Source organism: Lissotriton vulgaris, chromosome 5, assembly GCF_964263255.1.
Source record: "Lissotriton vulgaris chromosome 5, aLisVul1.2, whole genome shotgun sequence".
NCBI lineage: Eukaryota > Metazoa > Chordata > Amphibia > Caudata > Salamandridae > Lissotriton > Lissotriton vulgaris.
This window is the reverse complement of record NC_141693.1, coordinates 982,772,588-982,792,367: the sequence shown is the minus strand read 5'-3', so window position 1 is coordinate 982,792,367 and position 19,780 is coordinate 982,772,588. Positions and strand designations below refer to the sequence as shown.

Below are 19,780 nucleotides of genomic sequence, written 5' to 3'. Positions count from 1 at the left end.
CCACAACAGCTTCGGCGCACCATCCTCACACCCAACCGTCGAACCAACGCACCCCACCGCCACCCTCCGCACCTGGACCGCAGTGACCACCGAAGACACAGCCCGCACGATGAACACCATCCATTCCGGATCTCTGACTGACCCCTGCCCCCACCACGTCTTCAACAAGGCCGACTCCACCATCGCACCCCAACTCCGAGACGTCATCAACACCTCCTTCGACACCGCCACCTTCCCGGAGAGCTGGAAGCATGCCGAGCTCTGGCGCCCTACTGAAGAAACCAACAGCGGATCCCACCGACCTCAAAAACTTCCGCCCCATCTCGCTCCTCCCTTTTCCTGCCAAAGTCATAGAGAAGATCGCCAACAGACAGCTTGCCGCCTTCCTCGAGACAAATGGATCCCTCGACCCCTCGCAGTCCGGTTTCAGAGCCAACCACAGCACCGAGACCGCCCCACCGCAGCCACCGACGACATCCGAGCCCTTCTCGACAACGGGGAAACAGCGGCATTCATCCTCCTGGACCTCTCCGCCGCGTTCGACACTGTCTGCCACAGGCACCCTAGTCCAACGCCTCAGCAACACCGGCATCCAAGAGAAAGCATTGAAGTGGATCATCTCGTTCCTCGCTGGAGAACACAGAGAGTCCGCCTCCCCCCGTTTCGCTCCGAGGCCACCGAAGTCATCTGCGGCGTCCCGCAAGGATCATCACTCAGCCCCACCCTCTTCAACGTCTACATGAGACCTCTCACAGCCATCGCACGCCAACACAACCTCAACATCATCTCCTACGCCGACGACACCCAGCTGATCCTCTCCCTCACCAGAGACCCCGAAACCGCCAGAACCAGCCTCCACGAAGAGATGAAATACGTCGCCGAGTGGATGAAGAACAGCCGCTTGAAACTGAACTCAGACAAGACGGAAGTCCTCATCCTTGGACCATCATCCTCCGCCTGGGACGACTCCTGGTGGCCCCCAGCCCTGGGCACCGCCCCCAAGCCGACAGACCACGCACGCAACCTGGGCTTCATCCTGGACTCCTCCCTCTCAATGACCAGACAAGTCAACGCTGTCTCCTCTTCATGCTTTCACACCCTCCGCATGCTCCGCAAGATCTTCCGATGGATCCCGATTGAAACCAGGAAGACGGTCACCCAGGCCCTCGTCACCAGCTGGCTGGACTACGGAAACACCCTCTACGCCGGAACCACAGCCAAGCTACAGAAAAGACTACAACGCATCCAGAACGCCTCCGCCCGACTCATCCTGGGCATCCCTCGACGCAGCCACATCTCCGGCCACCTGAGGAACCTGCACTGGCTCCCCGTCAACAAGAGGATCACATTCAGGCTCCTCACCTACGCACACAAGTCTCTCCACAACCTGGGCCCCAAGTACCTCAACGACCGCCTGACTTTCCACACGCCCACCCGCCAGCTACGATCCGCTAGCCTCGCCCTCGCCGCCGTACCACGCATCCGAAGAGCCACCGCCGGAGGCAAATCCTTCTCCTACCTGGCGGCCAAGACATCGAACTCCCTCCCCATCCACCTTCCGCTGACCCAGGACCACCTCGCCTTCAGGAGACAACTCAAGACCTGGCTGTTCGAGCAGCAGCAGCCCCTTCCCCCAAGCGCCTTGAGACCCTTCCGGGTGAGTAGCGCGCTATACAAGTGTTATGATTGATTGATTGATTGAGGGGGATACGCTGGGCTGACGGGTGGGAGGACAGAATCTCACTCTATGCAGACGATGTCCTCCTTTACCTCACGAGACCTCGAAGGTCCCTGATAGTGGCTATGGATATTTTCGCCAGCTTCGGGAAAAACTCTGGCTACAGCATCAACTGGGGCAAGTCCATCCTTTATGTTCTGCGGGGTGATACCCCCGCGCTCCCTCGAAACTGTCCGATCGCGGTGGCCACGGAGGGGTTCCGATACCTTGGGATCAGGTACGAGAGGAACCTTCTCCCGCCTTTGCAGAGATTCAAGAGGGACGCTGCCTCCTGGCGACGGCTCCCACTCTCCCTCCTCGGACGGGCTGCGATCTTCAAAATGATGGCGCTGCCAATGTTTCTATACACCCTTCAAAACTACCCAGACCTGGTCTCCCACACTCCTACTTTGCCTCAATTAAGGCCACGCAGAGGGAGCTGCTATGGTCTGGAACGCCCCGCATATCCCTTCAGAAACTGAATCTGGGATGGTTCGACGGCGGTATAGCGCTTCCGGACATCCGTAAATACTACTGGGCCGCACACCTTTCTGCCATTAACCAGGGCACATACAGTGACGGAAATGACCCGGCATACGGGATGGATCTTGCCGGGCGGGAACTTTGAAGCTGCACTCTACTCCAAGCCGGGACGTTACCTACTGACAGGGCCCACGCAACATTCAGTGCAGCTGTGGCATATTGTGCAACGCAAAATAGGGTGGGCCGACACTCTCACAATGGCTTCCCCTCTATGGGTCTCAGAGAAACTGGGCACACTCGGTCACACCAAAGGGTTCCGAAACTGGGACCTCATAGGCATCTCCCGCATCCGGGACCTGTGGGGCTTGAAGGGGATGGTGCCCTTTGCCCCGCTCCAGCACACCTACGAACTCACCCACTTGGAACATTTCAGGTACTTACAGGTCAGACACTCCCTCCAGAATAACATTCCCGCAGGCACGCAGCCGCCGGCATCCTTCCCGCTGGAAGACAGGCTTTTGGATGGCCACCTCCCTGAACTCGCCATTTCACTCACGTACAAAAAAATCATTAACAATTCCCCAGACTTACTCCTCCCCCTCAAAGGAAAATGGGAAGGTGACGGCCTCGAAATAGACGAGGAAGAGTGGAGAATGGCACTTGCCTCCCCTAAGGAAGTTGCCATATCGGCCAGACTCCGACTCATTCAGCTAAAAATCTTACACCGTGCATACCTTTCAGGGACTAGATTGCAACGAATGGGTCGGAATGCGGATGGGCTCTGTAGGCGGGGGTGTGGAGAGACGGGGACTTACTTCCACATATTGTGGGAGTGCCCACTGGTGAGTGACTACTGGGCCCGGGTGGCTCGCTGTATGCAGGAGGTCTGGGGGGTTAGGCTCAGACTGGAAGCAAAGAGGTGCCTGTTAAACATATGGGAACCAACCAACCTGTCACCTAGTGGGAGGTTATGGGCCACACTAGGGTTTGTAATAGCCAAAAGGAACATTGCTAGACAGTGGGGGGCAGACAGACCTCCTAGAGTGGGCCTGTGGAAAACTGATATGGATTGGTGCATGCTCCAAAAAAAGACGGTGTACGAGGCGCGGGGGTGCCCACGGAAATGGATAGCGATATTAACCAACTGGAATGAATATAGAGGTACTATCTGTGAACCCCCCAGGTTTCCCCGATTGACGAATCGCTTGTACTGTAAATGTAATGTGCCGTGATGTTTTCAATGCCTTTATACCATGCTCACTGTGTATGTACCATAGTCTCCTGCGCTCTTCTAAGTATATTTTATGCCTTGACTGTGATGACCACCACTTATTCCTTTGTTATTAATAAAAAGAATTTAAAAAAAAAAGTACAAGTTAAGAAGCTCCGAGGTGTCAGCTGATCATATGTGATGAGGGTCATCCAACCATGGCTTCTTTTAGCAAGGCTTGCCTTATCTTCCATTGAGGAGAGTTTCTTTGTGCATTTTTTCGCTAGCCTTTTAAACTCATGTTGGCTGACATGCAGGTCCCATGCATCACTCAGGCCTAAGGTTTTTAATCCACTTGACAAATATTGATGCCCCGCTTGCCATCTTTTTGTTTTCTGATCAGACCATAGGTGTTCTGCTAAGCTGCCTTCTTTGGGTAGCCTCAGCTTGTGGCAGCACATTAGGAAATGCATCATTCTGCCTAGAGTTTGCTTACAGATGCCCAATTCCAGCCTGATTTGTTCTGGTGACGTGAAAGATGGTAAGTGAAAGACTGTTCTAAAAAATGTTTGCTATAATTGCATCCAGTTGATCACTGTCCAATCCCTTAAGCACCTCGCTTCCATATGTTAGGGTTGGAATGGCTTTTGCCTGCGCCACATGTAGTGTTGGAGCAAAAGTTGGGCCAAATAATTCCTTATGGATGGAACTGAGAGCAAAAGCTAGTGCTGTGCCTTTCTTTTTTTGTTCTCCCAAATGGGTTTTATATGTTCCGTTGATGTTGAAGATTACTCCTAGGTACTTGGCTTCTGTAATTCTTTCAGAATTTAAGACCCATGTCAACTTTTTTGGTCTTCCTGGGCGAATTGCCAAGATTTTTGTTTTCTTGTTGTTTATCACAAGCTCGTTCTTGTCTGAGTATGCGGCAGTTGCGTCCATGAGTCTTTGTAAGCCCACCTTTGTGCTACTTAAGAGAACCACGTCATCTGCATATAAAATATTTGACAGCTGTAGACTACCTAGTTTGGGAGCATGGGAGTTTGCTTTGTTCAGGGCTTTTGGAAGATCTGCTAAAAATAGATTGAAAAGTGTGGGGGCCAGGACGCATCCTTGTTTCAGTCCTTTTGTTGTAATAATTGGTCTTGACAGTCTGGAGCCGTCGCCAATCTTAATCCTGACCCAAGTGTCCTGATGCAGTAGTTGTAAGGCTCTTAATAAACCACCTGGGATGATCAGATCTAGAAGCTTCTGCCACAGCTTGCCCCTATTGACTTTGTTGAATGCTGAACTAAAATCTATAAATCCTATGTAAAGCGATCTGGTGCTAAGCTCAGCCTGATCTATCAAGGACGAGAGAGCCATGAGGTTAACCATAGTGCCTGTCCCACTTGTGAAGCCAGTTTGGTTTAGAGGGATTATTGAATGATCCTCGGCCCATTCCCGTAGTGAATTTAGCAAAAGACCTACAAAGTACTTGGCTTCATTGTCAATAAGAGCAACTAGCCGATAGTTGCTGGGGTTTTTTTTTGTCCCCTCCTTTGAAGATTGGAACAAGGATCGATCCTCGCCAAGAAGGTGGAATGAGGTCCTTTGCTAAAATGGAAGAAAAAAGTGGAGATAGTTTGGATGCCCAGAAAGCTGGGTCCTCCTTAAACAGAGCCGGAGGAACTCCGCCTGGTCCTGGGGGCCCATCTTTCCGACCCTTTTTTTTTCTGCCTTTCGATTTGGTCCTTCAAACCCGTGTCATACTCAATGCGGTTGTCATGCTTTTGTCCATCTGATTTCTTTTTGTGATTTAAGTTTTTGTGGGAAAGCTCGTCCATTGTTGACCCTATTCGAAGGTGTTTTGAAACTGTGTTCAACTCTGTTAAAGTGTTGGTGCTCTTTGTGCCAGTGACCCGGTTGTTGAAATGGGTGTGCAGAAAAATTACCACTCGATTTCCAATATATTTGATGAGGCGGCTTTCGGGACATGACCCCCAAGACTATTAACAGTGCGCCAGAATCTCGCAGAGTTGTTTGACCTTATGTCTTGGTATAGTTTGGCCCAGAAGGAGTTCCAGTGTGCCCTACAATGTTCTCTTTTTACTACCTTCAGATGCTTGCGTGCTCCTCTCAGTTTAGTTAAGATTGATGTATCCATTGGCTTTGATTTTAATTCCCGCCATAGCCGATTCATGCCTTTTTTCGTCGATCGTATTACTGGGTCCCATGAGATAGACTGTTGGGACCCCGTCGCTTTCCTATGCGTTGTGGGCTTTGCATGTCTGGCTGACTGCTTACTTGTAAACCTAGTCCAATTGGCAATTTGATCTTCAATTGCCTCACCAGTGGTCTCTATCCTATCATGTGCTTTGCCTCCTTTGATACTAGCTGTAAGTTTTTAACTGAGCACTTTATTCACTTTAAGTTGATCGTAAAGCTTTCAAGCTTTCAAGCTAGTGTTCCCGCCTCGTCGTGTTGCATCATTCTGGTACTGAACAATATTTCTTGAGTCCTATTATCACTTTCAGGTCTGTCACCAAACCCGAAGGTAATTACTTGATTCAGGAGAGAAAGATTAACAAAAGTATAGTCGATTAGAGATGCACCAGTGTTTGATAAGAATGAGAGGCCAGGCGGCTTGTCTGGAGTGAAGCGCCCATTAAGTGCTCTGAGGCCAAGATGTTCTAGGTTTCCTTGTAGGGTGCATCCTTTCAGGGTAGTCCTGTGATGGTATAGCCCAAACACTTTCTTGTGATTTAATTACTTCTGGTTTTTGGAGGACCGACATTAACCACATGTTAAAATCTCCAGAAAGTACAATGTCCACTTTCTGAAACCTTGATCTCATTCATAGTACTGTCGCTATCAACTCTTCTGAGACTTTTTGCCTGGAAGCGGAATTTGAACGAATGTACACATTCAGTAAGATTATGGTTCTGGGCTGGCCTTGGGGGGAGTTGAAGGAGATTCCCACAGACTGGAAAGAGTAGGATGAACTTGCGAGATCCCATGAAGTAATTGCATTATTTGTTGATATGAAAATCGATAGACCTCCGCTGCCTCTTCCTGATGATTGCGCTTTGGTGGCAGGTGTGTGGTGAGTTTTAAACCCTTCCAAGTGCTGCGGCTCTGTCAGCCGTGTCTCTTGTAATAGTATGATCTCAAATGACCGAAGGTAAGTGATCATCGATTCTTCTCCCAATTTGTTCGATAGACCATTAATGGTCCAAGAGCAGACCCTTAGTGGGCAGGTTCCCTTTTCCTTTTGACTGCTGATTTGTCATCGTAGCAGCCGGGTTGAATTTAGTGAGCCCGCCAACCATGACCATGAGCGGGTCTGTTCCATTCCCCCTTTTGATTTGTACAGGCCATCTCGTACCTTTTGATCTTCCGAGACAGGGACAGGAGTCTTTTCCCGGGCACTCCTCAGGACCGAGTAGACTTTTCTTTGTTCCGCTTGTGGGTGGTCAATGGGTCTGATTTTCTGTAGGACAAACGGATATCCTGGTTCCCTGCCGGGAAGTATAGTGATGCCCCAGTGATTAAATGTTTCGGTATGGCTTAAGATCCTATTAGTTACCTCACTCTAGCGCTAGGTGACCTTCATAGTTTCATTTGTTTGCCCCTGTCCTGGTGCTATGAATTCAATTGAGATGATATCTTGTGAGGTTACAGCATTTGACAACCCGATGGCATCTATCAGCTTAATGATGTTCCCGCGGTTTAATATGTCACAGCTGCCTTTTGACTTATACTCTGGGTATAGGAGTGTGATGGTTGTAGCACTGTGAGAAGAGACCCTATCAACCCCGGTTGGAAACTCAGGTCTTGTTGCCCCGTGGGCTTGGGCTGGTCCCATCCAGGGTCCGAGTATTCCCCCCTTCACTTTTTTGTGTTCGGTGTGGGGGACGATTTTTCCAACGCTCTAGGGCTTTTTTGAATCGTATCACAACCTTTTTTCGCCTTGTCTCCTTTGTCCAGCGCCGATGGTAAAGAGTTGTCCTGATAAAAATTGTGCTGGCTGCTGACTTGAGTCTGATTTTGTACTTTAGTGTTACCGGGCGACTCTAATAGCCTAATACGCCTGTGGCTCACATCACATGTTGAGGGCATAGGGTCCAAAACTGGGCCTTTGATGATAATACTTGATTCAGTCACCCCCTTTGCTTGAGTAGACCTGGTCCGTTCCTGCTGTTTCTTTTTCCATCTCAGGGGGTGAAGAGCCCGTTTGGTACTGCTTAACACGACTTTATGGATTTTTGGGGGTTTTCTATCCCCTTAGTTTCCTCATCTGTGCAAGTTTTGTCGTTTTGCCTGATTGAATCCGCACGACTTGATGGAGTTTTGGGGTTTTCTAACCCCTTGATTTCCTCGTCTGTATTTGTTTGGTCGTTTTGCTTGATTGAATCTGGTCGTTTGTGGATGTTGAACAGTGGGTAGAGGTTCGGCTCTTGCCTGGGCCAACAGTTCTTATTGCGGCCTTTTCGCTTCTTTTGTCTTTTCCCCTTTCTTTTAAGATCGTCTAAGTCTTGATCTACATGAAATAGTGAGGTGGTGTCTCCTTTGCCTGCGACTTGGAGTATTTGAAAGTCAGCCGTTGTACCGCCAGTGGATGGAATTTCTAAAGATGATGTTGTGGCCCTGGCTGCAGCCCCTCTTGCCCTTAGTTTTGCTATCGCCTTGGCCTCATTTACTGGGCGTTTGTCGTCATCTCTTTTGCTTAAGGGGGGAGACTTTACATTTGTGTTCTCTTTTATGTCCTCCAATAGTTTTGTCATCATCTCTGGCAGCGTGCTTAGTTTTTCTATAATTGGTGACCAGTCGCAGCATTGTCACGGGGGGTCGGCATCCGCTTGGGCCCGTCTGATCAGGTTATTTAGGTTTCTGATTTTATCGTTAATATTGGCGACGTACATTGCCAAGGTGTTTAGTAGGCTGATTTGTATGTCCATTTTGTTGGCTTGGTAGGTCATAGCATCAGCTGATTTTTGTAAGATATCCAGGGCAGTGGCCCATGCCGACTCCTGTTTGAAGTCCTCATTTTTCCTCTCATTTGTGGCTGGGGATGGCCTAGTATGAGCAGAAGCATCTCTGCCATATGATGTAAGCATGTTCTCCCATTCTTTTGATTCCAAAAAGGAGAGGTCTTTCTCCACGGCATGAACCTCTACCTCATCTAGTGGAGGCAAAGACCAGCTCTGCCTTTGGTTTGAGGACTGGGATGGATCAGTATCGCCCTCCCTCCAAGTAGACGAATGTTCACGTGGTGCCTGCTGTGTGGTTGCTTGGCAATCCTCTCCTTGTTCCGTCGCATCAGTTATACTGCCCTTTGTGGGTAGTGTGAAATCGTCGGGCTTTAGAGCTGGACTAACCTGGGTAGAGGATATGTTTCTGGCTGCCGAATCCCTTGTTGGATCTATATAAATTTGTGCATTTGTTGGTAGCATGTGTTCTGCAACCAAAACTGAAGATGAGGCCCCTTGTCTGCTTATCGCAGATATATTGCCCCCCCCCCCTTCTTGTGGTTCTTCATCGTCCAACTTGCCGATAGCAGTTGCTTGGTGTGTTAGTGACATTCTTGACGCTGTAGTCTCACCTGAACTGGCCTTACAGATGGTAACTATGGGACTCAAAGGAACAGGTAACCCCATGATTTTCATGTTGCTTGAGAAAATGGCTGACCCTGCGTTTCAGAAAGGAGAATTTTGATGTTATTTTTGGTTGAAGACCATTTGATTTGTGTCTGACAGAACTGGCTTCCTGTGGAAGTGAATGGGATAAGCTAGCTGCCATTCCACCTGACGCGCTTGGTGACAGGTCAAGAATTTGATCGGTGGCAGCACTGGATGTCTCAGTCTTTCCTCTCCGTCTCTTTTTATTTTGAGGGAGTGTGTTCCTCTGCCTCCCTGATCGCATCCTGTGCTTGGGACTGTGTTTAAGCCGATCTGGTTCTATGGGGCAAAAGCCTCGCCCTAAGCCCGCGCGTGGTCTAACAGTCTCTGGCTGTCGCTTTTTTTTGGTGGTCTATTGCCACAGCTAGTTTCCTCCTTCCCTGCAGGACTTGTACCATGGGCCTGTACCCTTCAAGCAGTTTGCCCTTGGAGCAAAGGTCGTTCCGCTGGCCCCTCGCTTTTATACCAAATTCCAAGTGTCCCAAAATTCCACACAAGCAGGCAAGTTATGCTGTGCTGTGCTGTTTTGTAATGTGGTGTTGTTGTGGCTGGGTAATCGGGATTTGATAATCAGTCACTGACGACGGCCTCCATATCCCACCGCTTGCCCTTCAACCTTTGCCCTCCTCACAGGCTCAGTCAACTGCTTGTGTCCATAGGGATGCCTTTGGGGTACTGCGGAAAGTGCCTTGCAGGTGATGGTCTAATCCTAGGTGTTCTCTCTGGGCCACAGGTCAGCAGTGGCTCCGATAGCCCCTTGCAGCTGTATCAGGATATTTCTAGCTATTGAGTGACTTCTATGGCGCTGTTGTAGACTCAGGATCAGAAGGGGCCCTTATACAGAGGAGCAGGAGGACACCTACAAGCGAGAGGACACCTGTGAGAGAGAGAGCGAGCGAGCCTCCTGCATGAAACCCTTGCTCTAGCTCAAGCTCTCCTCTCTGACAGCCTGCAAGGAGATGTGACGGGGGGGGGGGTATCAGCATCCAGGTCCTACCTCTCCTGCCTCACACCGACCAGGAATAAGGCCGGTGATGCTCTCCCTTCAGGCCTTCCTTCAGTCCGCCATCAGGCGTCCGCCGTCTGGCTGCACTGATGGAGGAGCGTCGCGCTTGCCTCAACCTCGGAATTTCCGTACTGGACTCCCAATAGCAGCACTGATAAGTCACAGGATGGAAGACCGGGGAAGACCCCACAGCTCAGAAGCAACACTGTTGGGAGACCTATTTAAAGCACACTTTGCCCCTGCGGCGCCCGAAGGAATCCGTGGCCGCCACTTGACGGTGCCCACTCACGGCGCCCTCAGGGCAGTTCTATGGCTTCAGTTCTCCCACTGCGCGCACAGTGCCACACCCGCTGCAACCCGCTGTAACCACAAGACTCAGCTGTGCTGTGCTCAATCGTGTTGTTGAGGCCGCCGCCACTCACTTCCTCCCTTTGGCTCCCACTGTCAGTTTCGGTTGATATATCTTTTAAAAGTGATGAAAAACGCTTCCGATGCACTCCATTTATTATGAAGAGTAATGCTTGCTTTCCGGCGAAGTGCTGTAAACACCTACTAGTGGTTGGCACATGTATACACTGATTGGTGGTTGTATCTGATGTTTCTAGTAGATTAGGGTTAGTGTCCTCATTGGTTGGGTATTTGAGTGTTCTGATTAGTTTATGGGTCTGTGATTCAATCAATGTAGGGTTGGGACTAGGGCTAGGGTTAGGGTTAGGATTTCCATTGGAAGTGGGGACCAGGCTTTCCTGTGTTATTGGTTGTTGGGACTAGGGTTGGACTAAGGGTTAGACCTTTAATTGGAAGTAGTGATTAGGGCTTCTGGTGTGATTGGTTGCTGGACTAGTTGTGGGACTAAGAGTAGGGTTAGGCTTTCTATTGGAAATAGGGACTTGGGCTTCCTGTGCCATTGGTTGCTTGGACTTGGGTTGGGACTACTGGTAGGGCTAGAGCCTCTATTGGACGTAGAGTTCCGGGTTTTTTAACTGATTGGGTGCTTGACTAGGGCTAAGATTGGCTGTAAGGTCCTGGTCTCCTATTGGTTCAAGATTTTTAAGGCTAGTCTTGTGATTGGATAGTGTTAGGGCTAGGGTTCCCATTGGCTGACTGGGTCACTTGATTACTAGGGCTATAAAAGGCCAGGGTTAGGGCGTCTCAGCCCGGGCGTTGAGGCTAAGGGCGGAGAGGACAAGGGAAGATGCCTGTTTGAGCCTGTTAAGGGTGGAGAGGACAAGGGCAGATGCCTGTTTGAGCCTGTTAAGGGTGGAGAGGACAAGGGCAGTTGCCTGTTTACGCCTGTTAAGGGTGGAGAGGACAAGGGCAGTTGCCTGTTTGAGCCTGTTTGAGACTGACCAGGGCCAGAAATGCTGCCCAAGATACATACCTCCTTTATGCATCTATATACTTTCAATGTACTTATGTATCTATATAGTTATCACTTTCTTCTAACTTAGCATTTCCAATGCACTTCCCTATTTCTCGCCTGTACTTCGCTCAATATATCCTCTAACCCAACCTTCTGACTGATCTCAAACTTCTTTCTACTGCTCTTTCCAATGCACCGCCCTATCTCTCATCCTATACATCTATCAATATATCCTCTACATCCACTCTCTCATGTATCCCAAACCCCATACCATTACCATGATCCCCAAAATAACCCTTTCTAGACTCTCTCCTACTCTACCCCTCCTTGCATCATCTGACACCTCTTTTACTATACCGATCCCCCAAAACAAACCTCTCTAAACTCTTCCCTCTTTTCTACCCCTCCCCAACCCTTCTCAATCCAAATAACTGACTAACATATCCACCACTAAAATTACTTTCATGTTTGACCATACTAATTCAACACTAATCCTGATGGGTTCCGGAGTGGCGTGCTACTCGCTAGAAAAGCGCTTCAACATCCATCAGGGGTAACAAGTGCTATATGAATGCAAACCTTTCTTCCCCTTTTATCCCTCCGCTATTCTTCTCACTCCAAATAACTGACTAATATCCACCACTGAAATTACTTTCATATTTTACCATATTAATTCACCACTAATCCTTTACGGGCTTCCTGAATAGCGTGCTTCAACACCCCATCAGGGGTAACAAGCGCTATATAAATACAAACCTTTTTTCCTCCTCTATCCTTCTGCTATCATTCCAAATCCAAATAAATGACTAACCTATCCATAACTTAAAATGTACTTGCACGTTTCACTATACTAATTCAACACTAATCCTCTATGGGTCCCGGAGTAGCGCGCTACTCGCCGAAAAGGCGCTTAGACGCCTCGTCAGGGGTAGTAAGACCTATATAAATGCAATTCCAATATACTGACATGGTGAAAAATGTCTAGACTTAAAGTTTTCTGTTGTTCGTGTAGACAGTTAAGTAAAAATGTAATTAAAATAAGAAACCAGTGCGTTAGAAAAATGCCTACAATATAAATAGGAAACAAATAAGGCAAACGTAATATGTCATTTTAAAAAACGATGGGAAAACTCCAAACCAGAAAAGCCTGTTTGCCCTAAACTGCAAGAATATTTTCTGTTTTTGTTATATCTGTGTTCTTGTTCAAATTGAAATGAATAATTGAACACTTGCAAAAAATGAGCTAAAAGTGCAAAAGTAAACATTTAATAAAAACAGATTAAATATCCCACTTGGTAATTGTGTACTTTCAACAATACCTCACGTTAAGTGCCTCTCATTAGAGATTACAGTACTGTAACTTCCTACAAAGAAAAACTCCACAAAAAAATGCTTCGTTCAGAACAATGTGCGTTCATACATAGAAAAGTGATAAACAATGAAAATCAGATACGGCTAATTTCCTATATGCTTATATTTTGGACCAAGTATCTTTCCATGTGGTCTGGTGTTAGCAGTGGATAATAACCTGGCGCTCTTGGCACCTCAGGCCTCAGCTCTTATCCTCCGTCAGTTGCTTAGCACAACATATCTCAGCAGCAGGCCCGCTCTGGACTACAAAGGTCCCTCGGTCCCAAGATAGCTGTCTGTCGACGGAGCACGCCTTCCAGGGTATGTGTAAGGTGCAGATGCAAAACCATAGCGTGCACCAGACTATCCCATTGTTCTGTGCGACTGCCAAACACCCCAGTTCTCACTCTGTGCCTCCTTGAGGATGAGATAAGAAATAAAGTTCAAGTCTGTCCCATTCCCATGGCTTTCTCCTCAGAGGGACCTGGATGGTTCGCAGGCCTGCTACACATGGTGGCAATAAAGACCTCGAGGGTCACGTGTCCAGTCAAAAAACCTTACTCATGTCAGGTATCTGGAGCTGTGCTGAGGGGTTTGAGCTGTAGTGCGTCAATAAATCTGATAACCCTTGGCTTATCGTTAGGTTTCGTAGAGTGCATCCTCGGGACCCCCAAGGTCTAATACAAAACATCCTTACATTGATAACAGAATAAATAATAACAAAGAAATACAGTTTTACTCATGCCTGATGGGACTTTCCTACATCCCACCTGTTGTCATTCAGTATAAAACACACGTCTCGTTGACGCCATCTTAAAGCAATCCTAGGCCCGTGGCGTCATCATGTCACTATAAAAACACACACATAACAGGCACGCTGGTCTGAAACAACTGGCGCTCCGTGGATCAGTGCCCAATCAGCGTGGAGAACAGAGACTGTTGAAGAACTAATGAAGACGTCTGCAGTGGAGTTTGCCAGATGTTTGCTCTTCCAGACGGATGGAGCCGACCCCAGCACACAGACAGTGTATGCGCGCGCCGAAAGAAATATTCCCCATGGGATCAGGCAGCGGGGGATGCGTAGGAAACAGGACGCCTGTGAGTGCACGCGAGCGGGGCATGTCTAGCAGCAGAGCTCCGTTGTGACAGGCGCTTGGCAAACGGAGTCACTTGGGAATTCGGACTGCGAAAAGCTCCAGACGTTCGTGCCATCACAAGGAAGCATTTCCGGGCCCTCATCGCATTTTCAGCATGGAGCTGTGGACATTGCAGATATCCGTCCACTGCTCGGATATGTTCTTCTTCGGAAACAATCCGTTGCGGGGAAGTTTCGGATTCTGCTGCCTGTCTTTGTCGCTGACCACTTTCCAGTACTCCGTCCCCTTGAATAGGAAAATGGAATTGTGCGTATAAGAATAATACGCAGCGTCAATGTTGCCAAAAGGGTGGTTGTTCCGTACGACTGCTGGGAACACGTCAACGATCCTCTTTGGATAGTGATTGGCCACCCTGTTCCTTTTGACGTCAAAGGCATACACCTGTAAACAAAAGAAAACACATGGTATTGTTTTCATGTAACTTTCTTTGATAATAGCATCTGTAATTCATGAATTGTTTAATGAATGCATCACACGTGATAAGACAAGAGCTAACATCATGAGCGCTATTCAAGAACAAACATTTGCAATGCAATAGGTCTTGAATTTACGAGAGCTTGAGCTATTGGCATTGTAAATGACAATGCCTTTATTTATGTGTTGTTTTTAAAAGAGATAACTAAAAAGCAATGTCATTTACAATACCAATAGCTTAAATTCTTGTAAATGCCCAAAAAAACAAGCATTTGCAACAAAAGTCTATAAATTGTAGGCCAAAAAATGTGTATTTATTTTTGTAGCAATGGTGGCATGCTGTGCTTTAGATGAATATGTTTAAAAGTAAACTGTGCCATACTGCGATTGCTACAATAGTTAATTGTGGATGCGTTAACAATTGATGTGTGCACTGATGGCTGGTGGTGTGTTTGCCTGTAGAAATTGTGTACTGATGGCTGGTGGTTTGTGTGCCTGGTGGAAGTGTGCTCTGCCTGCTGGTGGTGTGTGTGCCTGGTGGATGCGTGCACTGACGGCTGGTGGTGTGTGTGCCTAGTGGAAGCATGCACTGACGGCTGGTGGTGTTTGTGCCCGGTGAAAGCGTGAACTGACGACTGATGGTGTGTGTGTCTGGTGAAAGTGTGCACTGACGGTGTGGTTGTGTGTGTGGTTGTGTGTGTGTGGTTGCGTGTGGTTGTATGTGTGGTTGGGTGTGTGTGTTTGGGTGTGTGTGGTTGTGTGGGTGGTTGTGTGTGTGGTTGCGGTTGTGTGTGTGCGGTTGTGGTGTGTGTGGTTGTGTGTGTGTGGTTTGTGTGTGGTTGTGCATGTGGTAGTGTGTGTGGTTGGGTGTGTGTGGTTGGGTGTGGTTGTGTGGGTGTGTGTGTGTGGTTGTGTGTGTGTGGTTGCAGTTGTGTGTGTGCTTGTGTTTGTAGTGTGTGTGGTTGTGTGTGTGTGTGTAGTTGTGCATGTGGCAGTGTGGGTGGTTGTGGTGTGTGTGGTTGTGTTGTTATGTGTTTGTGTGTGTGTGTTTGTGTGGTGTGTGTGTGGTTGTGTGTGTGGTTATGTGTTTGTGTGTGGTTAAGTAGGAAGCTTCCTCACACTGACCTGAGGCTGCTCAAAAATGGGCCAGGCTGAGGAGGGGTAGTACATCAGCAATTACTTATGAAGTCAAACTTTGTGAGGCCTAGATCAGCAAAGGAAGACATATAAAGCTCAGGATTTCACAGTTCTCTGCCATTTCTGCTCAAGGGTTCAACAGTGAGATTGGCTCAGAGCCATCAATCTCAATGACTTAAAAGCTAATGCTTTCACTTGCCCCAGTACGAAGGTCTTCCTCTTTCCTCTGAAAAAGTAGTCTGAAATCATCACCTTCTCGCTTAAAACAAGTTTTGCAAAAAAAATAGTCCTGAAAAGCAGATAGCACCTAGGCATAATAAATACTATTGGACTATTGGCACTCAGCGGCAAAACACAGGCTCCCATCGGACGGGGGGTGAGGAGGTGGCCTACTGTAGGCTACCCCAACCCCCAGAGGGGGTCCTCTAATTCAGGCTGAAATCACTGAATATCTGTGAGAAAAGGAAGCCTCAAGGCCCCTCATCACATTCTTACGCCCCTGGATGCACATGCTGTTTTGCACCTGGAGGATACCAGAAATAGCAGTGCAGAAAAAAAAAATTGGCATTTCTGCGCCATTTTTCAGCATACTAGGAGATCCATCAGGGCATATCAAAAGACCATTGAACTCAAGAGCTTGAAGTAGTCTTGAAGTGTATTCCACAAGCTCCCCACAGCCTGCCTCTACACGCTCGCACTCTCACCCCTTGTGAGTCCCAAGTGTTCCTTTGCGCTCTCTGGCACTCTACAGACTGCTAAATTGAGGAATTAAATAGTTCTATGCAATAAAATCTCAGCCGGAAATGCCAGTATAGATGGAAGAAAACAGCAGGACATGCCTGGCACAGCCTGTTTGGTCTGCCCAAATCCGAGCGACTCCTAATCAGTTGACGCTTTTGTTAGCGTGATTATTTTCACTAAGACATTTAAAGAGACTCGTTTATAACGGTCAAATACCTCAAATGAAAAGAGAAGAAAACAACCCCTGCGATGTTTACATAGGAATCAATCCATACAAGAACGGGAACTCATTTTAATGATAGTTAAGATGTCTACAGCGTGGTGCCTTGGGGGGGAGGGGTGGGGGGCACGTGTTTAAGTGAAAGAGGGTGCCTACCTGAAAGTGCGGCGGGAGACGCTGCAGGGGCCATTGTTGACTGTGCACTTGTGCTGTAAATTTTAAAGGGCGAATTTGCGTAGGTCTGCAGTTAGTTTAAATAAAACAAGCCAGCCAAGCCACGAAAGTGAAAGTTAAAGTGATCGGACGGAGGCAGAGGGGAAAGCAACTTAATGACCCGTGACGGAGGAGACAGATGGCGGCTGCGCATGCACGCACTTCAGGCCAGCTAAACTCTGGTAGGTAGCACTTGTTTTTGCTCTTTACTAAAGATCGAGCAAGCAGCGCATGCGCTGCTCTAGGCTCAACCTGAAAAAAGAGTTAGGAGAGAGCGTGTCCTGCTGGCAACAGCAGGCAGGACAAAGATATGTGAGAAAATAGTGCTCGGAGGTTGTAATTAAAGCCTACCAAGTAACAACACACATAAAAGGGGATGTCGCCATGGAAGGTCACAAAATCAGACAAGACGGTACTAAGGAGGGACTACTAAGCCTTTTGACCAATGAACGGCTACAGTTTACAGTGGATAATGATACAAGCCAATGAAAAATATGGGCGGAGAGTGGGCTGAGCTTCAAGTCCCTACCTCAATACAGCATGCCTTGCAGAGCAGCGCATGCGCTGCCCAGGCTCGACCTTAAAAGGTTGGAAAAGTAAAGGCAGAGATCTGCACCTGTCCTTACTTTTCCAACTTTTGCTCTTCACCACTATTCTCACTACTACACATGAAAAGTGGCACCATGTTTGCTTTTACAGGTGTTCTCTGGGAAGACCCGCCAGGCTCCTTTTTCCAAAGTCAGGGATTCGCAATAGCTGAGAACTGCACAGGGGGATTAGGCTCCTCAGTGGAAATGCACATTTTTTTCCAAGGGGGGAATGTTTTTTCCTACTGAGAAAGTTATTTCTTTACACCCCCAGCAAATCTGGGGGGTGATTGATTCTTCTTCTTCCTCCTCCGGAAAGAGCTATTCCAGTCCCTTTCTGAAGTAAATCTCTGACAACTTCCAGGGTAGGAAAGGTTCACCTCAAAATTTGGGAATGCTCACAGACATACTGGTTTCCCAACCTTCCTAGGCAGACCTCGCCTGTAAATGCTCCCTTCCCACGCCTTGAGAGGTATATATAACTGTGGAGACCTCGAGGCAGAGATCTCCTCCCTCCTAAATCCCTTTGCGATTTCCTGGCAGACAGTAAAAAGCATTTGCAATGCAATAGGTCTCGCATTTACGAGAGTTTGAGCTATTGGCACTGCAAATGACCATGCCATTTATTCATATGTTTTAAAACAGATAAGTAAAAGGCATTGTCATTTACAATGTCAATAGCTTAAACTCTTGCAAATGTGAGACCTATTACATTGCAAATGCCAGCGCCCATGCTGTACATTTTTTTTTAAGCGTTAGGAGAGAGCGTGTTGCAGGCAGGACAAACCTATTTGAGACAATAGTGCTCAAAGGCTGTAATTAAAGCCTACCAAGTAACAACACACATAAAAGGGGATGTCGCCATGGGAGGTTACAAAATGTTACAAAATGAAACATGGCGGTGCTAAGGAGGGACTCCGAGACGTCATCAACTGCTCCTTCAACTCCGCCACCTTCCCGGAAGACTGGAAACACGCTGAACTCACCGCCCTTCTGAAAAAACCCACAGCGGACCCCACCGAACTCAAAAATTACCGCCCCATCTCGCTCCTTCCATTCCCGGCCAAAGTCATCGAGAAAGCTGTCAACAACCAGCTCGCCGCCTTCCTCGAAGCCAACAAATCCCTCGACTCCTCACAATCTGGCTTCCGAGCAAAACACAGCACTGAGACCGCCCTCATCGCAGCAACAGACGACATTCGAACTCTACTGGACAATGGAGACACAGTCGCCCTCATCCTCCTCGACCTCTCTGCAGCATTCGACACAGTCTGCCACAGCACCCTTCTACAGCGCCTCAATAACATCGGAATCCAAGGAAAAGCACTTGAATGGATCACCTCGTTCCTCACCGGAAGAACCCAGAGAGTCCGCCTCCCACCATTCAAGTCCGAGGCCACTGAAGTCATCTGTGGCGTACCACAAGGATCCTCACTCAGCCCCACCCTCTTCAACGTATACATGAGCCCCCTCGCGACCATCGCCCGCCAACACAACCTCAACATCATCTCTTACGCGGATGACACTCAACTAATCCTTTCCCTCACCAATGACCCCAGCACCGCCAAAACTAACCTACACGAAGGAATGAAAGAAGTTGCCGAATGGATGAAACAAAGCCGTCTGAAACTGAACTCAGACAAAACAGAAGTCCTCATCTTAGGTACATCCCCCTCTGCATGGGACGACTCCTGGTGGCCTGAAGCCCTTGGAAAAGCACCCATCCCGACAGACCACGCACGGAACCTAGGCGTCATCCTGGATTCTTCACTCTCAATGAACAGACAAGTCAGCGCCGTATCCTCTTCCTGCTTCAACATTCTTCGCATGCTCAGAAAAACATTTCGCTGGATCCCCACCGAAACAAGGAAAACAGTCACCCATGCTCTGGTCACGAGCCGACTGGACTACGGAAACACCCTCTACGCAGGCACTACCGCTAAACTCCAGAAGAAACTCCAACAAATCCAAAACGCCTCAGCCAGGATCATACTAGACATTCCACGCAACGAACACATCTCTGGTCACCTTAAAGACCTCCACTGGCTACCCGTCAAGAAGAGGATCACTTTCCGACTGCTAACCCACGCACACAAATCACTCTACGACATCGGACCAGAATGCCTCAACTCTCGACTGTCCTTCTACACCCCCTCCCGCCAACTACGTTCTTCCAACCAAGCCCTCGCCACTGTACCTCGCATCAACATGACCACCATGGGAGGCAGATCCTTCTCATACCTGGCTGCTAAAACATGGAACTCACTCCCCGCTTACCTTCGCCTTACCCAGAACCACCTAGCATTCAGAAAGCAACTTAAAACGTGGATTTTTGACAAGTAATTCCACACCCCTTTCTAAGCGCCTTGAGACCCTCTGGGTATGTAGTGCGCTATATAAATTCTCTGACTTGACTTGACTTGACTTGAATAATGAACAGTCACAGTTTACAGTGGAGAATGACACAAGTCAATGGAAAATATGGTCCGGGAGTGGGCAGATCTTCAAGTCCCTAAATGAATACA

The 19,780-nt window shown here is 48.2% G+C and overlaps 1 protein-coding gene across 1 annotated transcript in view; it reads right to left on the bottom strand.

Moving 5' to 3' along the window:
* Positions 1 to 13,940: 13,940 nt before the first annotated feature.
* Positions 13,941 to 19,780, bottom strand: part of MMP21 (matrix metallopeptidase 21) — a 114,684-nt gene continuing 108,844 nt past the window's right edge. Inside the window, exon 7 of the mRNA XM_086920251.1 lies at positions 13,941 to 14,324. Coding sequence (XP_086776377.1) covers positions 14,022 to 14,324 — 303 coding nt within the window. The 3' untranslated portion in view covers positions 13,941 to 14,021. The remainder of the gene's footprint in view (positions 14,325 to 19,780) is intronic.